At 57.1% G+C, this 22,053-nt stretch overlaps 1 protein-coding gene across 2 annotated transcripts; it reads right to left on the reverse strand.

Annotated features, from left to right (window-relative positions):
- Window positions 1-8,747: 8,747 nt before the first annotated feature.
- On the reverse strand, window positions 8,748-20,957 carry DACT3 (dishevelled binding antagonist of beta catenin 3). 2 transcript variants are annotated; one of them, XM_055145989.1, is made up of 4 exons: window positions 20,616-20,957; window positions 13,115-13,211; window positions 12,819-12,971; window positions 8,748-11,015 (listed from the first exon to the last, which is right to left on the reverse strand). In XM_055145989.1, the coding sequence occupies exons 1-4, from the start codon at window positions 20,862-20,864 to the stop codon at window positions 9,622-9,624; spliced, it is 1,893 nt and encodes a 630-aa protein (XP_055001964.1). In that variant the 5' UTR covers window positions 20,865-20,957; the 3' UTR covers window positions 8,748-9,621. The 2 variants fall into 2 exon arrangements, with proteins under 2 accessions (XP_055001964.1, XP_055001965.1); XM_055145990.1 differs by lacking the exon at window positions 13,115-13,211 and having other exon boundaries at window positions 20,616-20,748.
- Between the last annotated feature and the right edge of the window lie 1,096 nt (window positions 20,958-22,053).

A 22,053-nucleotide genomic window follows, 5' to 3' on the forward strand; every position in this document is an offset into this window, starting at 1 on the left:
GAGTAATTCTAGAAATTGGAATACCCAAGTATTTCCACCAAGATGTCCGGTGGGAATCTAAAAACTTGATCCCTCTTGGGGCTGGAGCGATAACACAACGGGTAGGGCGTTTGCCTTGCACGCGGCCGACCCAGGTTTGATTCCCAGCATCCCATATGGTCCCCTGAGCACCGCCAGGAGTAATTCCTGAGTGCAAAGCCAGGAGTAACTCCTGTACATCGCCGGGTGTGACCCAAAAAGCCAAAAAAAAAAAGTTGATCCCTCCAAATCTCAGCTCCCCAGTCCACATGCAACCCCCCCAAATCCTCCCACCACTGTCTTTTCCTTCTCAGATTGCAGTAAATCTTTGGGGTCATTATTTATTTATTTATTTATTTTTGGGTAGGGGGCACACCCAGCAGTGCTCACAGCTTACTCCTGACTCTTCAAGGATCACTCCTGGCGGGACCCAGGGGGGACCATATAGGGTGCTGAGGAACTAACCCAGGTGAGCCTCATGCAAGACAAGTACCTTAGCGGTTGTTCTATTCCTTCTGCCCTTTTCGGGTCATTCTGGACCTTTCCCTTCCTTTCTCACCCCAAAACTGACAAAGCAACTAATTTGATTAAGTACTTTTGGGAGGGACTGGAGCGATAGCACAGCGGGTCGGGCATTTGCCTTGCATGTGGCCAACCCAGGTTCGATTCCTCCACCCCTCTTGGAGAGCCTGGCAAGCTACCGAGAGTATCCCACCCTTACGGCAGAACCCAGCAAGCACTCGTGGCATATTTGATATGCCAAAAACAGTAACAAGTCTCACAATGGAGACGTTACTGGTGCCCGCTCTAGCAAATCCATAAGCAACCGAAAGACAGCGATACAGTGATACTTTGGGGAGGAGCAGGAATTTGGGCCACGCCCAGCGTGCTAAGGAGTGACCCCTGGTGGTGCTCAGGTGAACAACCAGGGCCAGCTGTGCGCAGGTCCGCACCTCAACCGGGGTACTAGCTCTCTGGTTCCCTAACTGCATTTCCAAAGTTTCTCCCCATCCAGTTCCCTAGTGGGTCTCTACTGCCTCCCCTGTGGTCCAGCCGCAGTGTCGCTACCTGTGGCACAGTATATAGAGCCTGAACACTGCCTGGGGGTAACCTTTTGCAGGGCCCCTCAGCCTCTGAAAAACTGACAGGGTCCCATGAGACACAGAACTTCCACTACCGGGCACTAGCCAAGGAGAAATACAAAGAGACCCCTATGTGAACACTTGTCCACGAAAGTTCTAGCGGCATTTTTCAAAATACCACCCCCAAGGGGCTGGAGTGATAGCACAGCGGGTAGGGCGTCTGCTTTGCATGCATCCGACCTGGGTTCGATTCCCAGCATCCCATATGGTCCCCTGAGCACCGCCAGGGATAATTCCTGAGTGCAAAGCCAGGAGTGACCCCTGTGCATTGCTGGGTGTGACCCCCAAAGCAAAAAAAAAACAATCAACCCCCCCCCAAGAACACAACCCACTGGTCCTTTCATGAAAGGAAACTCTGAGGTGTCCATTCCATTATTGGGACATCCACAGATGGTACCAAGAAGTGACATGCGACACACCAGGACCCTTGGCCAGGCCTCTGGCAGACGCCTTCTGTGGAATAATGACTTTCCTATGCCCCCAAAGGCAAATCCAGAGTCAAGAAAACAAACTAGTGGCTGCCAAAAGCTAGAGATTTTTTGGGGGCACAGCAGGACACTTTGGGGGTACACGGCTTCTTTGGGGGTGATAAAGTTGTATTAAAATGGTAGAGAGGGGGCTGGAGTGATAGCACAACGAGTAGGGTGTTTGCCTTGCATGCAGCCAACCCAGGTTCGAATCCCAGCATCCCATATGGTCCCCTGAGCACTGCTAGGGGTAATTCCTGAGTGCATGGGCCAGGAGTAACCCCTATGCATAGCTGGGTGTGACCCCCCAAAAATAAATAAATAAATAAATAAATAAAATGGTAGAGAGTTATATCACTGTATCATTGTCATCCCATTGCTCGATTGCCTGTGCAAGCACCAGTAACGTCTCCATTCGTCCCTGTCGCGTGCTAGTATAGCCCAATGGCATCTGCTCGCTCCAGGAACATGAAGAGCACGTTATTGTTACTGTTTGTGACAAATCAAATACGTCACAGGTAGCTTGCCGGGCTCTGCTGTGCAGGTGGGATATCCTCGGTTGTATAACTTCAAATATGCTAAATAAACTAAAAGCCTAGGGGCTGGATTGATAGTGAAGAAGGCCGGACACTTGCCTCCCATGTGGTGGACCTGCATTCATTTCCCAGATTCCATAGAGTCCCCCATGCCCCACCAGGAATGATTCCTGAGGTCAGAGCCAGAAGTAAGCCCAGAGCACTGCCAGATGTGCACTAAAAAATAAATAGAGCTGAGGGCTGTGGAAACAGATCAAAGTCCAGCTGAATGAGCGGGGACCCAGGATTCAACCCCCAACACTGCTGGTACCCAGAGCACTAAGCTGAGAGTAACTCCCAAGCACCACCAAGTATGATCCATTTTTTTTTTTTTTTGCCAGCCTTGGTGGTATTTAGGGATTACTCCTGGTTCTGCATTCAAGGATCACTCCTGGTGGGTTTAAGACACCATATCAGGGATCTAGCCCAGGTCAGCTGTGTGCAAATGCCCTACATGCTGTGCTCTCTGCTTCCCCCCCCCCCGCTTTTATTAAGAAAAAGCAGGGACAGAGAGATAGCACAGAGGGTAGGGTGCTTACTTTGCATGCAGCTAATCTGGGCTTGATCCCAGACACCACATATGATCCCCTAAACACTGCCGGAGTAATTCCTGAGCCAGGAGCCCTGACTACTGCCAGGTATGGCCCAAAACAATAAACAGAGACCAAGGCAATAGTATAGCGGGCAGTGCTCTTGACTTGCTTACGGCTGACCCAGGTTTGACCCTCAACACCCTACACAGACCTCTAAGCCCCCCCCAAGAGTGATCCCTTAATGCAGAGCCAAGAATAGGCCTTGAGCACAGCAGGTGTGACCCAACACTCCCCCTCACCCCAGCAAAAGCAATAAAGTTGAATAAAAAGTAAAAATGTGGGTTTGAACTGTGAAGACACACTATATGAAGGTTTGTGGGGGATTGGCACAAAAACCCAGCAATGCTCAGGGGTTGTTCCTGACTCCGTGGTACTCAAGTGACCGTTGTCAGGGTTTGGGAAACCCTTTTTGACCTCCCCGGTTTTTGCTTTATCTCCATTATCTCAAGGTTCTACATTCTCTCTCTCTCTCTTTTTTTTTTTTTTTTGCTTTTGGGTCACACCCGGCGATGCACAGGAGTTACTCCTGGCTCTGCACTCAGGAATTACTCCTGGTGGTGCTCAGAGGACCATATGGGATGCTGGGAATCGAACCCGGGACCGCGTGCAAGGCAAACGCCCTACCCACTGTGCTATTGCTCCAGCCCCCATTCTCTTTTTTTGTTTTGTTTTGTCTTATTCTGGGGGTCACACCCGGCAATGCTCAGGGATTACTCCTGGCTCTGCACTCAGGAATGACTCTTGGTGGTGCTCGGGGTCTGTATGGGATGCCAGGTATCGAACCCACCCCGGTCAGCTGCGTGCAAAGCAAAGGCCCTACTCACTGTACTATCACTCTGGCCCCAGGGTTCTACATTCTTGGAGTTAGCCAAGCTCTGATGTGTTTGTTTGGCTGCAGCTTGTTTTGGAACCCGCTGGTCCAGAGGATACACAGCGGGGCATTTAAGCCTGGAGTTTCCCCCCATCTCCGCTCCAAGGACACCCAGGGACAGTCTAGCTGTGTGATGGCAGCAAACATTCCACAAGGGTTTTGAGGATGTGGGCATTGCTAACACCCCGTCTCTGAATGAGCCCAGGGTCCGTTGGCCAAGCTTATCCTCTCACTCGTACCCAACTCAGGACCCCAGGGCACAGGCACTTTTCTTCTACCTGCATTCTCATTGTTCCCTTTGCCACCATCCTGGAAATGGGTGAGCACAGCAAGTCCTAGTGCAACCATTTGGGAGCTCAGCGACCAGACAGGGGGGTCCTGTGGCACTCAGGTGAAAGCAGTAACCAGTGTCCCCAACTCAGGTGGACTTGGGTGGGACTTCCTCTTGCTGGGTAAGGAGGGATTGTCATGGCCCTTCCTTGAACCTCTAATTTTTTTTTGTTTGTTTTTTGGGTCACACCCGGCGATGCACAGGGGTTACTTCTGGCTCTTCACTCAGGAATTACCCCTGGCGGTGCTCAGGGGACCATATGGGATGCTGGGATTAGAACCCGGGTCGGCTGCGTGCAAGGCAAACACCCTACCCGCTGTGCTATGGCTCCAGCCCCTGAGCCTCTAATTTTTTGTGTTTGTTTGGTGGCCATACCCGGCCATGCTCAGGATTTACTCATAGCTCTTTGCTCACGGATCACTCCTGGTGGTTTGGGCGACCCTAAGGGGTGTTAGCAATTGAACCTGGGTGGGCTGCATGCAAGGCAAATTTCCTCCTTGCTGTATTATGGTTCTGACCCCTGAACCTCTATTTTACCCATCCACAAAGACTTACCCATTTTTTTTTTTTTTTTTTTGCTTTTTTGGGTCACACCCGGTGATGCACAAGGGTTACTCCTGGCTCTGCACTCAGGAATTACCACCTGGCAGTGCTCAGGGGACCATATGGGATGCTGGGAATCGAACCCGGGTCGGCCGCGTGCAAGGCAAATGCCCTACCCGCTGTGCTATTGCTCCAGCCCCACAAAGACTTACCCATAAGTGGACCTTACACACTAGGAAAATGGGATAAAGAGAGAAAAGGAAGTTCACATAAAGAAACACAAATGGGGCCTGGGGATAGAACAGGGGGTAAGGATCTAGTCTTGTATGCTGACTAGGATCCCACTCAAACACACACACACACACACACACACACACACACACACACACACACGATCTTCTGCATTCCGCTAGGGGCGCTCCTGAGCAACAGTGTCTGGAGGAGCCCCTGAAAACAGTAAATGTGCTCCTCCCCACTTCCAAAATATAACTGGCATACATGGAGCACACAGATGATATGTAACCCCCGAGAAACAAGAGAAGGGGACAGGCCAATTAAATAGAACAATTCCCAACACCCCTCCATATGATTAGCAAACTTAAAATGATTAATAGCATCTGTTGTTTGGTGAAGAGGTGGAAAATGGGCGTCTCAAAAAGAGCTTGTTGGAAATGTCAAGTGAGGACAGTCTTGGTGGGAGGAAGGGTGACAATGTTAATGAGTGCTAGGTTGGGACCGGAGTGATAGTACAGCAGGTAAGGCATTTGCCTTGCATACACCCAACATGGGTTCGATTCCCAGCATCCCATATGGTCCCCCAGGAGTAATTCCTGACTGCAGAGCTAGGAGTAACCCAAAAAGATGAGACAGAGAGAGAGAGAGCGCGAGAGAGAGCAGTTCTGCTTCTAAGAACAGAAGGTGCAGAAACACATGCACCAAATGCACAAAAAGTCTGTGAAAGGGTCTTCCCTGATGCACTGATCATCTGCAATAGCAAAGCATCTGCAGAGCTGACACAGGGATTAGACTCCTCAGAGCTACTATTAGTAATAAGGCCACAGGAAACTGTAAGGGCTAAGCTAGACTGAAATGGACAAACTCCTGAAGGATACAATTTAGTAAAACTGACACAAGAAGAAACAGAAAGGCTAAATAGTACTCTAACCATCACACATTTTTGTTTGATTGATTTTGAGCTACTTTTGGTAATGTTCAGGAGCTATTCCTGCATCTATGCTCTGTAATGACCTCTGCTGTAATGGGGGTAGGGACGGGGTGGGTAGAGGGTGGGACCATAGACTATGCTGAGGATTTTAACCAGATTCAGTGAGATGCAAGACAGCACAGAAACCTCTGTTGTGTGATCCCTGTACTGTTGTTCCTCCTGCCCCAAATTCCAATTTTTGGGTGACTTGGGGTCACCCAAAGTGATGCTCAAGGCTTGCACTCAGGGAGCACTCCAGCATATGCACTGCCAGGGACAGAGTCTGGGTTGGTCGTGTGCAAGGTAAGTGCCCATGGTACTATCCCTCCGTCCTGAAATGCAATTCTTAATTAAAATCCTTCCCCAAAATGAATCTTTAGGCAGAAGTGACTAAACCAAAAGATAGTACAGTGGGGAGGGTGTCTGCCTTGCACATAGCTGTCCTGGGCTCAATCCCCAGTATCCCATATGGTCTCCCGAGCCCGCGAGGACTGATCCCTGAGCACAGAGCCAGGAGTACTACTGGGTGTGAGTGCCCCTCAAAATAAATAGGCAGGCATGGTTGGTGCCTGTTTCATCTCTGGCACCACATAGGGCCCCTGTGTACAGAGCCAGGCATAGCCCCTGAGTACTGCCAGATGTGGTCCAATCTGCCCCCCATCCCAAGACAAGTCTGGCATGTGATACCCTGAGTTGATCCCCTGCAACACAATTCCCCGACCAGGTATGGTCAAGTGTGGCCCTAAGGGCCCCAGAGCATAGCCAGGCCCGAGTACATTAATGATTGATCACTTCAACTCCCACCTGGACCCAAGACTCCTCCTGTTTCAGCATCTCCAGAGATAGCCCCTACAAATTTTTTAAAAAATTTTGTTTTGGGGGCTGGAGCAATAGCACAGCGGGTAGGGCATTTGCCTTGTATGCAGCTGACCCGGGTTCAATTCCCAGCATCCCATATGTCCCCTGAGCACAGCCAGGAGTGATTCCTGAGTGCAGAAGCCAGGAGGAACCCCTGAGCATCACTGGGTGTGACCCAAAAAGCAAAAAAAAATAATAATAATAATAAAAAATTTTGTTTTGTTGGGCCTGGAGTGATAGCACAGCGGGTAGGGCATTTGCCTTGCACTCGGCCGACCCGGGTTCTAATCCCAGCATCCCATATGGTCCCCTGAGCACCGCCAGGGGTAATTCCTGAGTGAAGAGCCAGGAGTAACCCCTGTGCATTGCTGGGTGTGACCCAAAACCAAAAAAACAAAAACAAAACAAAACAAAAGGGTATAGAGGGAAAGTGGGTGAGCTGGGCGTGGATTAATTTAGATAAATTTTCATCTGTTGTCAATGTTGCTTTGTTTTTGTTTGGGGGTCACACCTGGCAGTGCTCAGGGCTTACTCCTGGCTCTGAGCTCAGGCACCCCTGGAGGGCTCTGGGGACCACATCAGGTGCCTAGGGATCAAACCTGGGTAAGCCAGGTGAAAGACAAGAACTTTACTCACTGTGCCATCTCTCTGGCCTCCCATAACCAATTTTAAGGGCCACAGAGGAGGCTCAGTGGTCAAGCACTTGTCTTGCATGTGTGCACCCTATGTTAAACTCCAGGCTCTGATTGGTCCTCCAAGCACAGCCAGCAGTGACCCTGAAGCAGTAAGCCAAGAAGAGCACCTGAGGCCTGCTAGTGTAGACAAAAAAATAAGTAAAATACTTAAACAAAGGGGCTGAAGAGATAGTACAGCTGGTAGGGTACTTGCCTGACATGCGGCTAACCTGCGTTCAATCCCTGGCATCCTATAGGGTCCCCCGCACCCCACCAGGAGTGAGCCCTGAAAGGAGAGCCAGGAGTAAGCCCAGAATATTGTCAGGTGTGGCCCAAAACCAAAGATAGCACTGTAGCACTGTTATCCCATTGTTCATTGATTTGCCCAAGCAGACACCAGTAACATCTCCATTGTGAGACTTGTTGTTACTGTTTTTGGCATATCAAATATGCCACGGGTAGCTTGGCAGGCTCTGCCATGCAAAAATAAATAAGTAAATTGCTAAGTACATAGTTTAACTGATGTAGTTTTATATAACAGAATACTTAAATGTATATTTCATATATATAATTTTTCTGTTCCTGTTCCCCTATGTCCACAAAGACAATCATGAAGGTCACTGACAGTGCTCAGACACTACTCTTGACCCAGTGATGCTCTCAGAAGGCTTGGGAACCATGCGGTGCCAGAGATTAAACCCAGGGCTCCCACATGCAAAGAATGTGTTCCAGCCCTTTGAGCCTTCACCTTGGCCCAGGCAGTGCTTCTATTTCTTTTCTTTTTTTTTTTTTTTTTGCTTTTTGGGCCACACCCGGCAATGCACAGGGGTTACTCCTGGCTCATGCACTCAGGAATTACTCCTGGCGGTGCTCGGGGGACCATATGGGATGCTGGGAATCAAACCTGGGTTGGCCGCGTGCAAGGCAAACGCCCTACCCGCTGTGCTATTGCTCCAGCCCCAGTGTGCTTCTATTTCTATGTCTGAACAAATAAAGCTCAGTGAGAGGTCAGATTTGGAGCCACGGATGTGGCTCAGTGGTTGAGTGCATGTTTCATGTGGGGGGCCCTGCTTTTTGCTCTCTCTCTCTCTCTCTCTCTCTCTCTCTCTCTCTCTCTCTCTCCCTCCCTCCTTTTTTTCTTTTTGGGTCACACCCGGCAATGCACAGGGGTTACTCCTGTCTCTGTGCTCAGGGGACGGGACTCTGGGAATCGAACCTAGGACATCCGGCTGGCCTTGTGCAAAGCAAACGCCCTGACCGCTGTGCTATGGCTCCAGCCCCACCTCCCCTCCCTCTTTCCAAAGGTCAGGAGAGTTCAATTAGACATCACCGTAGCCAGTGCATGAAGACAGCCCTGCAATGTCCTGTTTGCAGCTGGATGCTGCCCAGTCTCACAGAATCAGGAACGACTCAACCCATGCTGACTCAAGGAAAGCACTTCCCCCCTACGACCCCAGAAGGCCAGTCTATAAACTATGTAAGATTGTGAATTTATTTACAAAGAGGTTAGAGAAACACACAGAATCTGGCCCCCCTGTGCACGGGGGAGTCATCATCGTCGTAATAAATACAGTAAGTTTAAAAATAAAACAACTGGATCGAAACAGCTGAGGGCCACACCCTGGGCTGCCCCAAACTCCCTCTCACAAGGGCTGTGGGGAGGCACGAGATAGAAACCATCTTCCTTTCCCATTTCCACCTCCCCAATGCTGCAAGATTGTCCAGGAGAGGCAAGTGGCTTTCTTTTCAGGTGTTGCCAACTCCTACTTGACCCTCAAAACCCCAATGTTGGGCTCCTTCCCTCCTCAGGGCCCTCTAGGCACCAACTGGGTGGGACTCAGAGTTGCCAATGGAGTGCCAAGGGGATGTCAGAGGGGTCCAGGGACATGGCGGGGGGCACTTGTGAATGGGGGGGGCATACCTGGGCATGGAAAGGACTCAGAGACCTCACTGTGAGAAGGGACAAACTGTGCTCTAAACTAAAATGGGGATCTCTCCACGGAATGCCACCTGCTGCATACCAAAGTGCACCCATAGGGACAGATGAGCAAAGTGAGGCCTAGGAATGGGGAACTTTCTTGCCAGGGTACAGAACCAGCAGCTGAACAGAACTGGAGAAGGGTTGGGGCGGGGCTCCTAGTCCAGTGGGGGTCGCACGGTGGGGGCCGGGCAGGGAACTTCTCATCGGACTCTGGCAAGGCAGGGAGTGAGGAAGGGTCTTTGGAAGCTGAAATCATGGTCTTTGGAAGGGAGAGGTGGGAGGGCCAGTGGCGGGGGCTGTGTGTGTGATGGTGCCGGGTAGGGGCACAGAGGCCATGAAAGGGGACCCTAAGCCAACCCCGAACTCACACGGTGGTCATGACCTTGAGCGACCCCGACCGGAATCGCAGAATCTTTTTCTTGAGCGCGTGGGACGCCTTGATCTTCACAAAGACCTTGGCGGGGCCCGCGGGCGCCCCTCCACCAGCGGCGGCCCCGGGGCCGGCGGCGGCGGCGGCGGTGGCGGCCACCAGCTGCTGCGGCCACACCAGGCCCCCGCTGCCGTCTGAGTCGCTGGACGCCGCCGAGCTGAAGGCGGGCGACTCCCCATCGCTGGCGCTCGACTCGCTCTCGCCGTCGGCGCCGCCGCCCGCAGGTCCCCGGCGGCCCAGCGGCCCGAGGCGGCCGGTCGAGCACTCGGAGTCGCTGCCCGCGCAGCCGTAGAGCAGCCGCCGCGGCGGCACCGACGGGGACGGGCCAGGCCCGGGGCCTCGCGCCGACGGGGCGCGGGGCCGGCCGCGGCGGCCGTCGGCCGCGTCGATCTCGGCGGTGGAGCGCCAGCGGCGGCACGAGCCCGCGGCCTGGGCCGCCAAGGTGGGCGCGGGCCCGCGGCGGGGCCGGGGCGGCCGCGGCTCCTCGCGCTCGGCCGTCGGGTACTTGGGGGGCACCGGGGGCGCGGCGGCCGCGCGGCCCAGCAGGCTGGTCTCCGACTGCGAGCGCGCCGCCTTGCGGGCCCGGGGCGACCCCCGGCGGCCCGACGCCTCGGCCAGGCGTCCGCGACGGCCCGCGGCCCGGGGACGCTCCCGGGGCGGCGACTGCTCCACGCTGCGGCCGCGGGTCAGCGGCGGCGCCTTGCGGCGGGCAGCGCGCCCCGGGAGGCCGCGGGTGGCCGCCTGCGCGCCGGGGATGTACTGCGCCTTCACCAGGCGGCCCTCGGCCGGGCTGTCCGGGGGCTCGGGCGCGGCGGGCGGCGCTGGGGGCTCGGGGGCCACCTCCGACTCCCACTGCGAGGCCCAGGCGCGACCCAGGGCGGCCGGGCTGGCGGGGCGGCCCCCGGGGCGCTCCCCGGGCAGCTCGGGCGCGGGCCGCGCGCCGCCGGGGGGCGGGGACGCGTCGGGGGGCCGCTGGCGCACGCTGTTCTGGCGCCGCGGGGCCCCGTCCGCGCCCCCGGGGCTGGTCCGGGGCTGGCCCGCCCCCCGGCGGCGGCGCCTGCGCAGGAGCGCCGAGATGTAGCCGTCTAGGGGCCGCCCCGCGCCCGCCGCCGCGTCGCTCGAGTCCCCCGGGACCCGGCCGCAGGGCCGCGGGCTCCGCAGTGCCACGGCGTGCAGGGGGCTGGGCGTGAGGAAGGGTCCGGCGCGGGTCCGCCGCTCTGCGGACGAGCAGCCCTCAGGGCCCGCGCCTGTCGGATAGGGCGCCGAGAAGGACCGTGGCACGGCTGGGCGGGTGCTGACCACCTCGGGCGCGCTGGGACAGGCGTCTCCTAGGGAGGGAGCAAAAGAAGGGGCAGTGGGAGCGGTGGATACGGCCCCACCGCCTGGCCCTGGTCACTCACTGCCTCCGGAGCAGTGTTCGGGGCACGATGCAGAGGCCTTAAAGGCCTGACTGTTCCCCCCTCTTTATTAGGGGGTTGCTGTTGGGCCACACCAGCAGTCCTCACTCCCATCAGGGCGGGGCTGCAGGCTGGTGGTTCCCGCAATGGCCAGGGCAGGCGGCATGTAACGCAGGTGCCTTAACCCGGGGACTATCTCTCTGGCTCCCAGCCTTTTTTTCTTTATTTCTTCTTTCTTTTTGGGTCACACCGGCAATGCACAGGGGTTACTCCTGGCTTTGCACTCAGGAATTGCTCCTGGCGGGGTTCGGGGGACCATATGGGATGCTGGGAATCGAATCCGGGTCGGCCGCGAGCAAGGCAAACGCCCTTCCCACTGGACTATCTATGGCTCCAGCCCCCTGGCTCTGAGCCTTGAGTCTCTTTTGTTGTTATGGCTGTTTGGGGGCCACACCTGGTGGTGCTCAGGGCTTACTCCTGGCTCTGTGCTCAGACTGGGCAAGGCTTAGGGGACCCTAAGAGGTGCCTGGCATCTTGGTGGTATCTTCTCTAGGTGTTGACCCTTCTCTAACTTACCTACTGACAATGTTTTCCTGTCTGGTACCCGGTCAGCTTCAATTTTACCAGGCTTGTAACAAAACCACACACCTCCGGGGTGGGGTGGGGTCCGCCCTGCTGTCCTCTCCTCTCACGGTGGCCCCGGCTCTCTGTGAGGTCCTCTCCAAACTCCCCTTCACCTTCCAAACACCTCACCCGGCTGTCCTGGGGACCCCTCTCTTAAGGCACCTGCCAGCTGGCTCCTGCACTCCCTTTCCAGGGGACTCAACTGTCACCTCCCAGTGAAGAATCACTCTGGTTTCCCAAACTGCCCCCCAACTCCAAGGGGACGCCCTCCCTCCTTCCTTCCCTAGTTTGTTTTCTAGTTCTTCTAAAGCTTGGTGTTCCTTCTGAGACTACTGACTCCTGTATCTTGTGGCTTCTCTCTCTTTCTTGGATCTTGATTTGGGCGGAGGATGCTGGGGCGGGGGATGGAACCCAGGCCACATCCTTGTGACCTGAGGCCACTCCCTTGCCCCCAGCTGATGATTTCTTCCACCAGAATGTCAGCAGGGTGAGAATTGGGAGTTTTTCCCAGCTGGGTCCTTCTCCCCAACAACCCCCCTCCAGTGCTGGGCTATGACCTGAGGTGCATGGGGCTGATGTGTGTGTGTGTGTGTGTGTGTGTGTGTGTGTGTGTGTGTGTGTGTGTGTGTGTGTGAGACTCTGAGCTTCTCTAAAGGAGGAAAGAGTCCCTGGGGACCAGCTGCTCCCAAGGCCAAGTTCAGAGTTTGGGCTGGGCTGAGGCTCCCTGATGATCCAGACATTCCGTCTGTCACGGGGAGCTGCCATGCTTCCTGTCCGAACAGATGGAGAAACGGAGCTCTGCAGAGGGGTCCTCTCCCAGCACGGAGAGAGGGACACAGCTGAGCCCAGAATCGTGTCCAGAAAATGTGTGTATGCTCGAAACTGTTCTGACTGGGCCGGAGAGATAGGGCAGCGGGGAGGGCGCGTGTCTTGCATGCTGCCGACCTGCCTTCAATCCCCAGCAGGGTTCTCTGAGCCCACTGGGATAGATCCCTGAGAGCGGAGCCAGGAATTAGCCCTGAGCACCACGGGGTGTGGGCCTCCACAACACGACCCTTCTGACTTTCCTGTCTCTCAGAGCCCCCACACCCCCTTTGCGCCCCCCCTTACCTAGGGACTTGGGCCTCTCACTTGCGTAGATGCCTCGGGGTTCGGAGGGACCCAGGCGTCCATAGGAGCCGGAGCCGGAGAAGCCGCTGTCTCCGCAGTAGGTGGAGGGCGGGGAGTCCATGCCGCCCGTGGAGCTGGGGTCTTCATAGCAGCCTGGGGTCCAGGGAGACGAGCAGAGAAGATCAGGAGAGAAAGGGTGTGGGTGGGAGGGGACAGAGGGGCTGGGCCCAGTGGGGAAGAAGGGGGGCGGGGGGGAGGTGTCCCAGGCAGGCCTCACTCCATCTCCTTGTGCTCACCGGAGCTGCGCCCACTCTCCTGGTCCAGGCCCCCCGACTCCAGGCTCAGGTCCCCCAGCTGCTGCTCCAAGCCCCAGATGAGCCCAGGCAGGGCTTCCTGAGGACAGAAGGAGACCAGGCCATCAGGACGCTTGGTCCTTCCTGGCTCTGCTCAGAAATCACTCCTGGCCACGCTCATGGGATGCCGGGGATCAGACCTGGGTTGCTGCATGCATGCCGGGCCAATGCCCTCCCCACTGTCCTGTCACTCCAGTCCCCATCCTTAAGCTCTTCAGCTCTCATGCCCATCGGACAGCCTTTCTGCTGGCTCTAGCCCTTCCTGCTCAGCTGCCACATTCCTGCTTGGGGCTGATGAGTTTCAGGATACCTCATCTATTTTTTAGGGGGTCATTATTATTTTTTTGCACCTGTTTGTTTACGACCATACCCAGCTCAGAATTACTCCCAACTAGAACTTAAGATTTGCTCCTGTCATGGAGGCTGGAGCAATAGCACAGCGGGTAGGGCGTTTGCCTTGCATGCGGCCAACCCAGGTTCGATTCCCAGCATCCCATATGGTCCCCTGAGCACCGCCAGGGGTAATTCCTGAGTGCATAAGCCAGGAATAACCCCTGTGCATCACCAGTGTGATCCAAAAAGAAAAAAAAAAAGAGAGAATTACTCCTGTCAAACATTTTTACTATTAAACACGCATCACTATCCATTTTTTAAAAAAAAAAGAATTACTCCTAGAGGGACTGAAGCAATAGTACAGTGGGTAGGGCATTTGCCTTGCACATGCCTGACCCAGGTTTAATCCCCGGCATTCCATATGATCCCCCAAGCACTGCCAGGAGTAACTCCTGAGTGCAGAGCCAGGAGCAACCCCTTAGCATTGCTGGGTGTGACCCAAAAAGAAAAAAAAAGAGGGCTGGAGGGATAGCACAGCAGGTAGGGCGTTTGCCTTGCACACGGCCAACCCGGGTTCGATTCCCAGCATCCCATATGGTCCCCCAAGCACCGCCAGGAGTAATTCCTGAGTGCAGAGCCTGGAGTAACCCCTGTGCATTGCCGGGTGTGACCCAAAAAGAAAAAAAAAAGAATTACTCCTGGGGCCGGAGCAACAGTACACTGGGGAAGATGTTTGCTTTCATGTGGCCGGCTCGGGTTCAGTCCCCAGTATCCCATGGCGTACACTAAGCACCATCAGGAGTAATTCCTGAGTGAATGCAGAGCCAAGAGGAACACCTAAGAACTGCTGGGTGTTACCCCAAAAAGGCAAAAACAAAACCAAACCGAATTATTCCCCACGTGCAACCTTATTGGATGCCGGGGATCAAACTGGGTCAGCTGTATGTAAGGCAAACACCTTCCCTCGCTGTACTATCTCTCTGGGCCGGGATGCTGCAGCCTTGACTCCTACCTCTTCCCTCTGTCTGTGTTCATGGCCCATCCCCTCTCTCTTTTTATTTTTTTCTCCTGCCAGGGATGGACCCCGGCAGGCACCTCACACATGGCCATAAGTGCTGTCCCTGCGCTGCAGCCCTGGCCCTCCTGCTCCCTTCCCCTCCCTGGTCCTCTCTGACCCTAACCCCATAGGTATTTCAGGGCCAGGGAGTGAGTTCAAAGGACTAGGGTCCTTTTCACCCAGCCACCACATGGTCTCCTGAGCACCACCAGATGTGGCCCTCAAGACCCCCACAACCCCCAAATTTGTTGGTGGCCAGGACGGGGCAGAGCCCTGCACCACTGGTCTGCTTCTCCTAGCTCTTCTTTCCGGGACCCCTCCCTCAGTCTCTGGATAGCCCCTTATACCCCTTTAGTAAGCTCTTCAAGGGGCCGGAGCAATAGCACAACGGGTAGGGCGTTTGCCTTGCACGCAGCTGACCTGGGTTCAATCCCTGGCATCCCATATGGTCCCCCAAGCACTGCCAGGAGTAATTCCTGAGTGCAGAGCCAGGAGTAACCCCTGTGCTCTGGGTGAGACCCAAAAAGCAAAAAAAAAAAAAAAAACTCTTCAAGTCTGCTGTGCCTCGGTGGTACTACCAGCCCCAGCAGGCTCTTTGGTTCTGGGACCCAGAGTGTCCTCCTGTCCTGGTTTCCCCACCCCACCTTCACGTACATAGCTCCCTGGCCCTTTGGAGGAGTTTCTCACAAATCCACCATTCACATTAGCAGGTTCAAAGGAAACATGTACAATGTCTAGTAGAAGGCAACACCCCCCATTTACTTTCTTTTCAGCTCCCCTCTGCAGGATGGGGGGCTGGGAGGGGTACCGGGTGCCAGAGACAGGACCCAGATCCTCACACATGCACCGTGTATGCTCTCTGCCCCACAGGACCAGCCCCCAAACATCCACCTTTTGTAGGGGGGGAGGGGCCAGTGCGCAGGGCTTACTCCTTGCTCTGTGCTCAGGAGTCAGTCTTGGTGGCGTAGGGCAGCAAGGGGAGGGAAGCCTCTGGAGCGCCCGCGTTCCCTGGCTCCTGCAACGCTGGGGCTTCATCAACCCCTGGCGCTCTCTCCAGCCTAGATGGCAGCGAAGCGAAGCGCGCAGGGGGCTGGGGGCAGGGGCAAGGGGGGCGGGCAGGCAGGGGGTCTCAGAGAGAGCCGGACTTCACCTCATCTGGCTAACCGGGTGAGAGCCAGCAAGAGGCTTGCAGGGGGACCTGGGGGGAGGCGCGAGGTGCTGGCTGGCAGCCTGGGGCTGACGGTTGACCCTCAGACAAAAGCTGCTTGTCTAGACTGGAGGAGGGGGGAGGGGCGGGGGCAGGAGCCCAGCGCTGCCTATTTAGGGCAGAAGGACTGGCTGGCCCACCCCCTTCACCCGCAGACACCCTCCCCCTGCTTACCCACACTCCAGGCTGCTCTCCTGGTCCCCGGGGCTCCCCGAGAATAACAGCCCCCTCCCACTCCCACCCCCCACACTGAACCTTGTTTATGATTGGAAGGTGAACCCATTATCTTCCCCTGCTGGCCCTGGGCTCCTGGCTCAGTGCTCAGGGAGGCCCCATCTCTGAGCAGCACCCAGGTAGATAGCCCAAGGCTGGGCTGCCATAGCTCCAGGGGCAAAAAAAATGGGGGGGGGGAGGCACTGCCTCTGCACCCCTGGCCACGTGCACCCCACACGGCCCCTTCCTCTGGGCCGTGAGAGTCTCCTGATGGGGCTGTTTCTCCCCCCCTCCACCACGCCTTGGTTCATTCCCTGCCTGGTTTACAGGATCCCTTCCCCAGCAGTGCCCCCCAGTCCATGCTGTGCCCTATTTCCTAGGGAGGTGTCTCAGGTTGTCAGCAGGAGGGCAAAGGTTTGAGTTCTTTGGGTCCCCACTTTGACCTTCCTCCTCTACTGCCAGAACCACCCTACAGGAAGCAGGAGCTCGGGAGGTAGAAGAGCAGAGATGATGCCCATGGCCATGCCAGGCGCCTCTGGACAACTCCAGTGTGTGAACACCAGGACGGGCTCACACACCTCAACAACACCCCCAGCTGTGTCTCTGGGCTAGAGGGCGTGACCTTTTGGGCCCCATCTCACACACAGCCCCAAGCTCTAGACTGTGGAATACTATACAGCCATTCAAAGGGAACCGGGCCATGACTGCACAGAACCAGCCCCCAGAAAGGTGGAGTAAAACAAGAAGTGTGCGAGAGGAGAGTAGGAGGGAAGCACAGAATTCCTGGAGCACAGGTTAAGAGCTCAGTCTCTGGGGCCTCAGCCAGAGGGGCCTCAGCCAGATCTGTCCAAAGTCCCAGAATTTGCACTTCTGATTGGTTCCCATTCCCCGCCCCTGCCGCCCGCCCCACTTCCCCCTGCTGCTTCAGCTGCTCCACCCACCAGGCCACACTTGGAGAACCGCTGGCATAGAGTCTAGGACCTCCCCTCCCACCACCACCAAAAGTGGAATCTGTATAAAGCAAAGCCAGAGTCTTGTGGCTTGGTATGTAAACTGTTTCTGGGACTAGCATCCCATGGAGAACTCTGGGGAGTGTGATGATGGGAGAGGGGCAGGAAGAGAGAAGGGCTGGATTGGGAAGGAGCTCAAAAGACTTGTGGAGTGCCACCTTGCTAGGGCTGCAACTTCTCTCTCCCCGCTGCCTGCTATGTGACCGCAGGCTCAGTTCTTGCCCTCTCTGATCTTCTGTGGGTCTATCACACAACACTACACAGCACCCTCCCTCCCTCCCTTCTTGAACGTCCATTCTCAGGGCTCAGAGTTGAAACAGCAGCTCCTTTTAAGGGCTGATCAATGCAAGCTTTTTTTTTTTTTTTGTTTTTTTTGTTTTTGGGTCACACCTGGCGATGCACAGGGGTTACTCCTGGCTCTGCACTCAGGAATTACTCCTGGCGGTGCTCAGGGGACCATATGGGACGCTGGGATTTGAACCCAGGTCAGCCGCGTGCAAGGCAAACCCCAACGCCCTACCCGCTATGCTATCACTCCAGCCCCTGATCAATGCAAGCTTTTAGGGTGATATGCAAACTCCAGAGTCTCTAACCTGGAATCAATGCGATCAGCTTTTATTTGTGCAATGAAAAAGAAAGGTCAGGGCGGGAGCAATAGGACAGCAGGGAAGGCATTTGCCTTGCACGGGGCCAACTCAGATTTGATTCCTGGTATCCCATAGTGTCCCCTGAGCACTGCAAGGAGTAATTCCTGAATGCAGAACCAGGAGTAACTCCTAGCATCGCTAGGTATGGAGTCAAAACAACAACAACAAAAGAATTGTAAAAGTGAGGGTGAGTGACAGGAGCTATAGGACAGCAGGGAGGTACCTTGCCTTGCACGCAGCTGACCCAGGTCAATCCCCGGTACTACATACATGAGTCCCCCAGTCCCACCAGGAGTGCTCCCTGAGCACAGAGCCAGGAGTCAGCCCTGAGCACAGAGTCATGAGTCCACCATGAGCACAGAGCCAAGAGCCAGCCCTGAGCACAGAGCCAGGAACCAGACCTGAGAGCAGAGCCAGGAGCGAGCCCTGAGCACTGCCAGGTGTAGAGGAGTTCCATTTTGCAGACTCAAGTTCAGAGACTTCAGAGGCCCCTTTTCTGCTGCCTGGCCGCCCCTCCCCACTGTTTGTTAGTCTGACCTCATCCCTTCCCACTGCAAAGGAATGAAAAGAGCAGAAGGTCCGGCCTGAGGCTGCCTTGCTGCCAGCCCGCGCCCCTCTGTCCGGGCCCCCACACCTTTACGTCTCTATGCCTGCTTTCTCACTGGGAAGTCCTTCCCTGTGTCTAGCTGAAGTCCTTCTTGCTGGAAAGAGACTTGTTTGAGTCTCAAAAAGTTGAAGACCTGTGGCTGGAGCAATAATAGCACAGCGGGGAGGGCGTTGGCCTTGCTCGCAGCGGACCTGAGTTTGATTCCCAGCATCCCATAGGGTCCCCTGAGCACCTACCCAGGGGTCATTCCTGAGTGCAGAGCCAGGAGTAACCCCTGTGCATCGCCGGGTGTGACCCCCCCCCAAAAAAAGTTGAAGATCTTTTTGCCTTGGTGGGTGACAGCAGTGCCCCCAGCCCCAGCCATTCTGGCCACATTTCCTCAGAAATGTCCTCAGCCACCTGCCCTTCTCCACAGTTTGGTTTTCGGGCTGGCTGTGAGCTCAGGAGTCACTCATGGCGGGGGCTCAGGGAACCACCGGGTTGGTGTGAGCCGGTTCCGCTCCCTCCCAGGCTACGCTGGCCCCTTCCTCCGTCTTTTGCTGCTCACCTAGTCCCGCTTCCTTCTCTGCCTTGGGAGGGGTGCATTCCCCCCTCCCCGGGTGGGCTCGGGGAGCCCACCGTTCTGGGATCGATGGCCCCCACCCCCTCTCTGAAGGACCCAGGCGCCCCCCCAATGGGGTTATATTTAGCGCTTCTCTGCTCCTCCCTCTGCTGCCACCACCGCCTCCTCCCGCGGCCGGGACTCGAGCTTTGCCTGGAGACTGGGGGTGGGGGACTGGGGGGGCCTCTCCACTACAACCGTGGGGGGCGCTAAGGGTGTGCGGGGAGGATACGCACGGAGGCAGAGAATAGGGCAGGCTGGAGGCAGAGATGGGGACGCGGAGAGGCGCGGAGATGGGGACACTGAGGCAGAGCGGGGTGCGTGGGGGAGAGGAGCCGTGGTGGAAGGCCCCCCTCGCCCAGCCAGCCCCGAGCGAGGTGCTCCACGCCGTCCCCAGCCCAGCCCGCGCCGGGAGGGGAGGGAGGGGAGGGGAGCCGGGGCAGGACCCCACCCCGCGGCTCTAACTTTGGAGGGGGTGGGGCCTCCCACAGCTGTTTCTGCTTCCCTCGAAGAATGTGCCGGGGGTCCCTCTCCCGGCCGGCCTGGGAGGGGCGGGGCGTGCAGCCCCCGAGTCTGGCGGACCCGGGCCCGCCCACCCCCCCAACACCTCCACATTCCCTCCCATCTGGGGAGGGGGCAGATGAGGTCAGCGCTGGGGAGAGCCCCTCCCCCCTCGCCACCTCAGCTCAGGTTTCCCCAAACAGGAGACTGTGGCCACACACAGGCTTTGGGGTGGGCTGTGCTGGGGGGGGGCGGGGGTCGTCCGGGGGCCTGGCGGGCTGAGGAGGGGGAGGGGCAAGCTAGGGACAGGGATGGGGCTGGGCTGGAGAGAGGGGGCTGCGGAAATGCCGAGGGGGGACGGGGAGGCCTGGAGCGAGCGGGCCAGGGTTCAGAGGGAACCCGGCCCAGAAAGTCCGGGAGTGTGCGTGGGGGGAGAAGGTGCAGAAACCCGGGCAGGAGAGGCCGGGCAGGGAGCGCGGGATGGGGCCTCCCTGAATCATTCTGGTGACCTCTACCTCCCGGGAGCACCCCAGCCCAGATCCGGCGCGCACCGGTGTGCGTGTGTGTATGGGGGGGGCGCGTTAAGGGAGGGCTTGGTCTAGCCAAGCTGGGAGCAGGCAGGAGAGAAGGTGAGTGCGGGTCACCACCACCATGGAGGCCTCCGGGCTGTAGGCGTCATCTCAGCTGCCATCCTTCCCTCAGCAGGCCTTAAGATCCCCAGGTCCCCTCCCCCCACCCCGCCCCCTCGGGAGAGCTCCCATGCACACCAGGACTTGGGAAAGATGGAGAGGCCTGGGAGAGAAGCCTTTTGAAGCAGGGCTGTGTGACCTTGGGTGAGTCACTTGCCCTCTCTGGACCTCAGTTTCCTTCTCCGTAAAATGGGGACTCTCACCCCCTGTCACCCAAGCTGCAAGAAGACAACCCCTGCCAGATGCCAAACCTGGGTGTGACACACGCTTGGCGCCCAGAGAGGTTTTTCCTGGGGTGGGGTGTATTGGGGGAAAGGGTGTAGGGGATGGGGAGGACCTGGGCATCATCACGCGAGGTTCCAGCGGAGGCGATGCGGCCCCGTCTCCCCCAGTTTGGGGGCGGGGAGACAAGATCCCGCCCGCCGCCCGCCAGACTCTGGGGTCTTCAGCCCCACCCCCTGTCCTCTTTCCCTGCCCCCTCCCCCACCGCCGGGCGAGTGTCTGAGCATCCAGCCGAGACGGACAGACACAGACTGGGGGCGGAGGGAGGGACGGACGCACGGACAGGCGGGCCCTCACCAGCTGCTCCTCCAGGGCGGCCGCGGCCCGGCGCGCCGCCGCCGCATCCTCGTCCTCGTCGCCGTCCTCCTCGTCCTCGGCCTCGGCGCCCCCCGCTCCGGGCTGGGCCAGCCGCAGCGCCTGCTGCACGCGGTACTCCTGCCGCTCCCGCAGCCAGTGCAACTCGCAGAGCCCGGCCAGGCTGCCCTCCAGCCAGCCCCGCAGCCGGCCCCGCTCGGGGCTCACCGGGAACGAGAAGGCCCGGATCATGGCTGCGGCCCCCCGCCCCAGCCCGGCCGGGCCCCGCGGCCACCCCTCTCCGGGTCCCACCTCCCCGCCCCAGCAGCCCGCCCGCCCGCTGGCCCGGCTGTCACCGTCTCATCTGCATAGGCGCCCGCCCATTGGTCCGCCCACCCGCGCCTCATCTGCATGGGCACGCCCCCGGCCGCGGAGCAACCGGCGCCCATTGGCTGGGGCAGTCCCCCGCGGCCCCGGGAGCGACGCATGCTCGCAGCTGTCTACTCGCTCCAGCGGCCCGGTGGCCTGGCCACGCCCCCTCCTGGCCACGCCCCCGCGTCACAATGAAACCAGTCCACCCCCGCTCTAGTATCATTGGGCCGCCCCCTCCCATGGTTCCGCCCCCTTGCGGGCCAGTTCTCCTTCTCATTGGGCGGTCCCGCGAGAGGGGCAGGGGAGATCTATAAATAGAGAGTGGGTCCACGTGACAGTTTGGCAGCTGCTCCTCTCCCCCTCCCCACTCTCCCCACCCGCCGCCACCCTCAGCTTCTGAGACTGCGCAGGGGGGCCGAAAGTGTTGGAGCCCGTATTTCCTCCTCTTCCACGAAGTCTTCCCAGACCCTTAGCTGTAAAACTAGAAAGCTAGGTCCACCGAGACCGACATTTTCTCAAGAGGAAAAAAAAAATTGTGCTTCTACGTCGAGCCAATTTCTCTGGTCCGTTCTGGTTTAGAAGGGTCCCCTCGCTGGTTTTCAAATTCAGCTGGGATTCTCTTGAAGTTATTTTTGAACAAGGGGTTTCTGCATTTTTCACGTGCACCAAGTAGCCCGTCCTGCCTGAGTCCCAGATCCGTTAAGTCCAAAATCTTGGAATGCCAACAGTCTGGGTGAGAATTCTAATCCCATCAGGACACATTCTGAGCATCTTTTGTCCTCCAGATGCTGTGAGGCTTCACAATCACAAATCCGTGTTTCCAGGGACCCTTTGTTCGACCTTCTAAGACCCTTTGTTCTCCATCTTCTAAGATGCTCTGTTCTCACGTTCATGGCCTTAGGAGTCTGAGCCTGACATTGATTTCCAAGGGTTCCTCCTTCTGGGCTGGGGCGGGCCAGCCTGTGGGATTGTGCTGGGTCACTATCCCTGCAACCTCTCCAGCTATACCTAGTTCTCAAACATAGGTGGGCTTCCTAAAAGTCAGGGCCCAGAAGATCATCCAAGAACC

The sequence above is a fragment of the Sorex araneus genome, chromosome 8, assembly GCF_027595985.1.
Source record: "Sorex araneus isolate mSorAra2 chromosome 8, mSorAra2.pri, whole genome shotgun sequence".
Classification (NCBI taxonomy): Eukaryota; Metazoa; Chordata; class Mammalia; order Eulipotyphla; family Soricidae; genus Sorex; species Sorex araneus.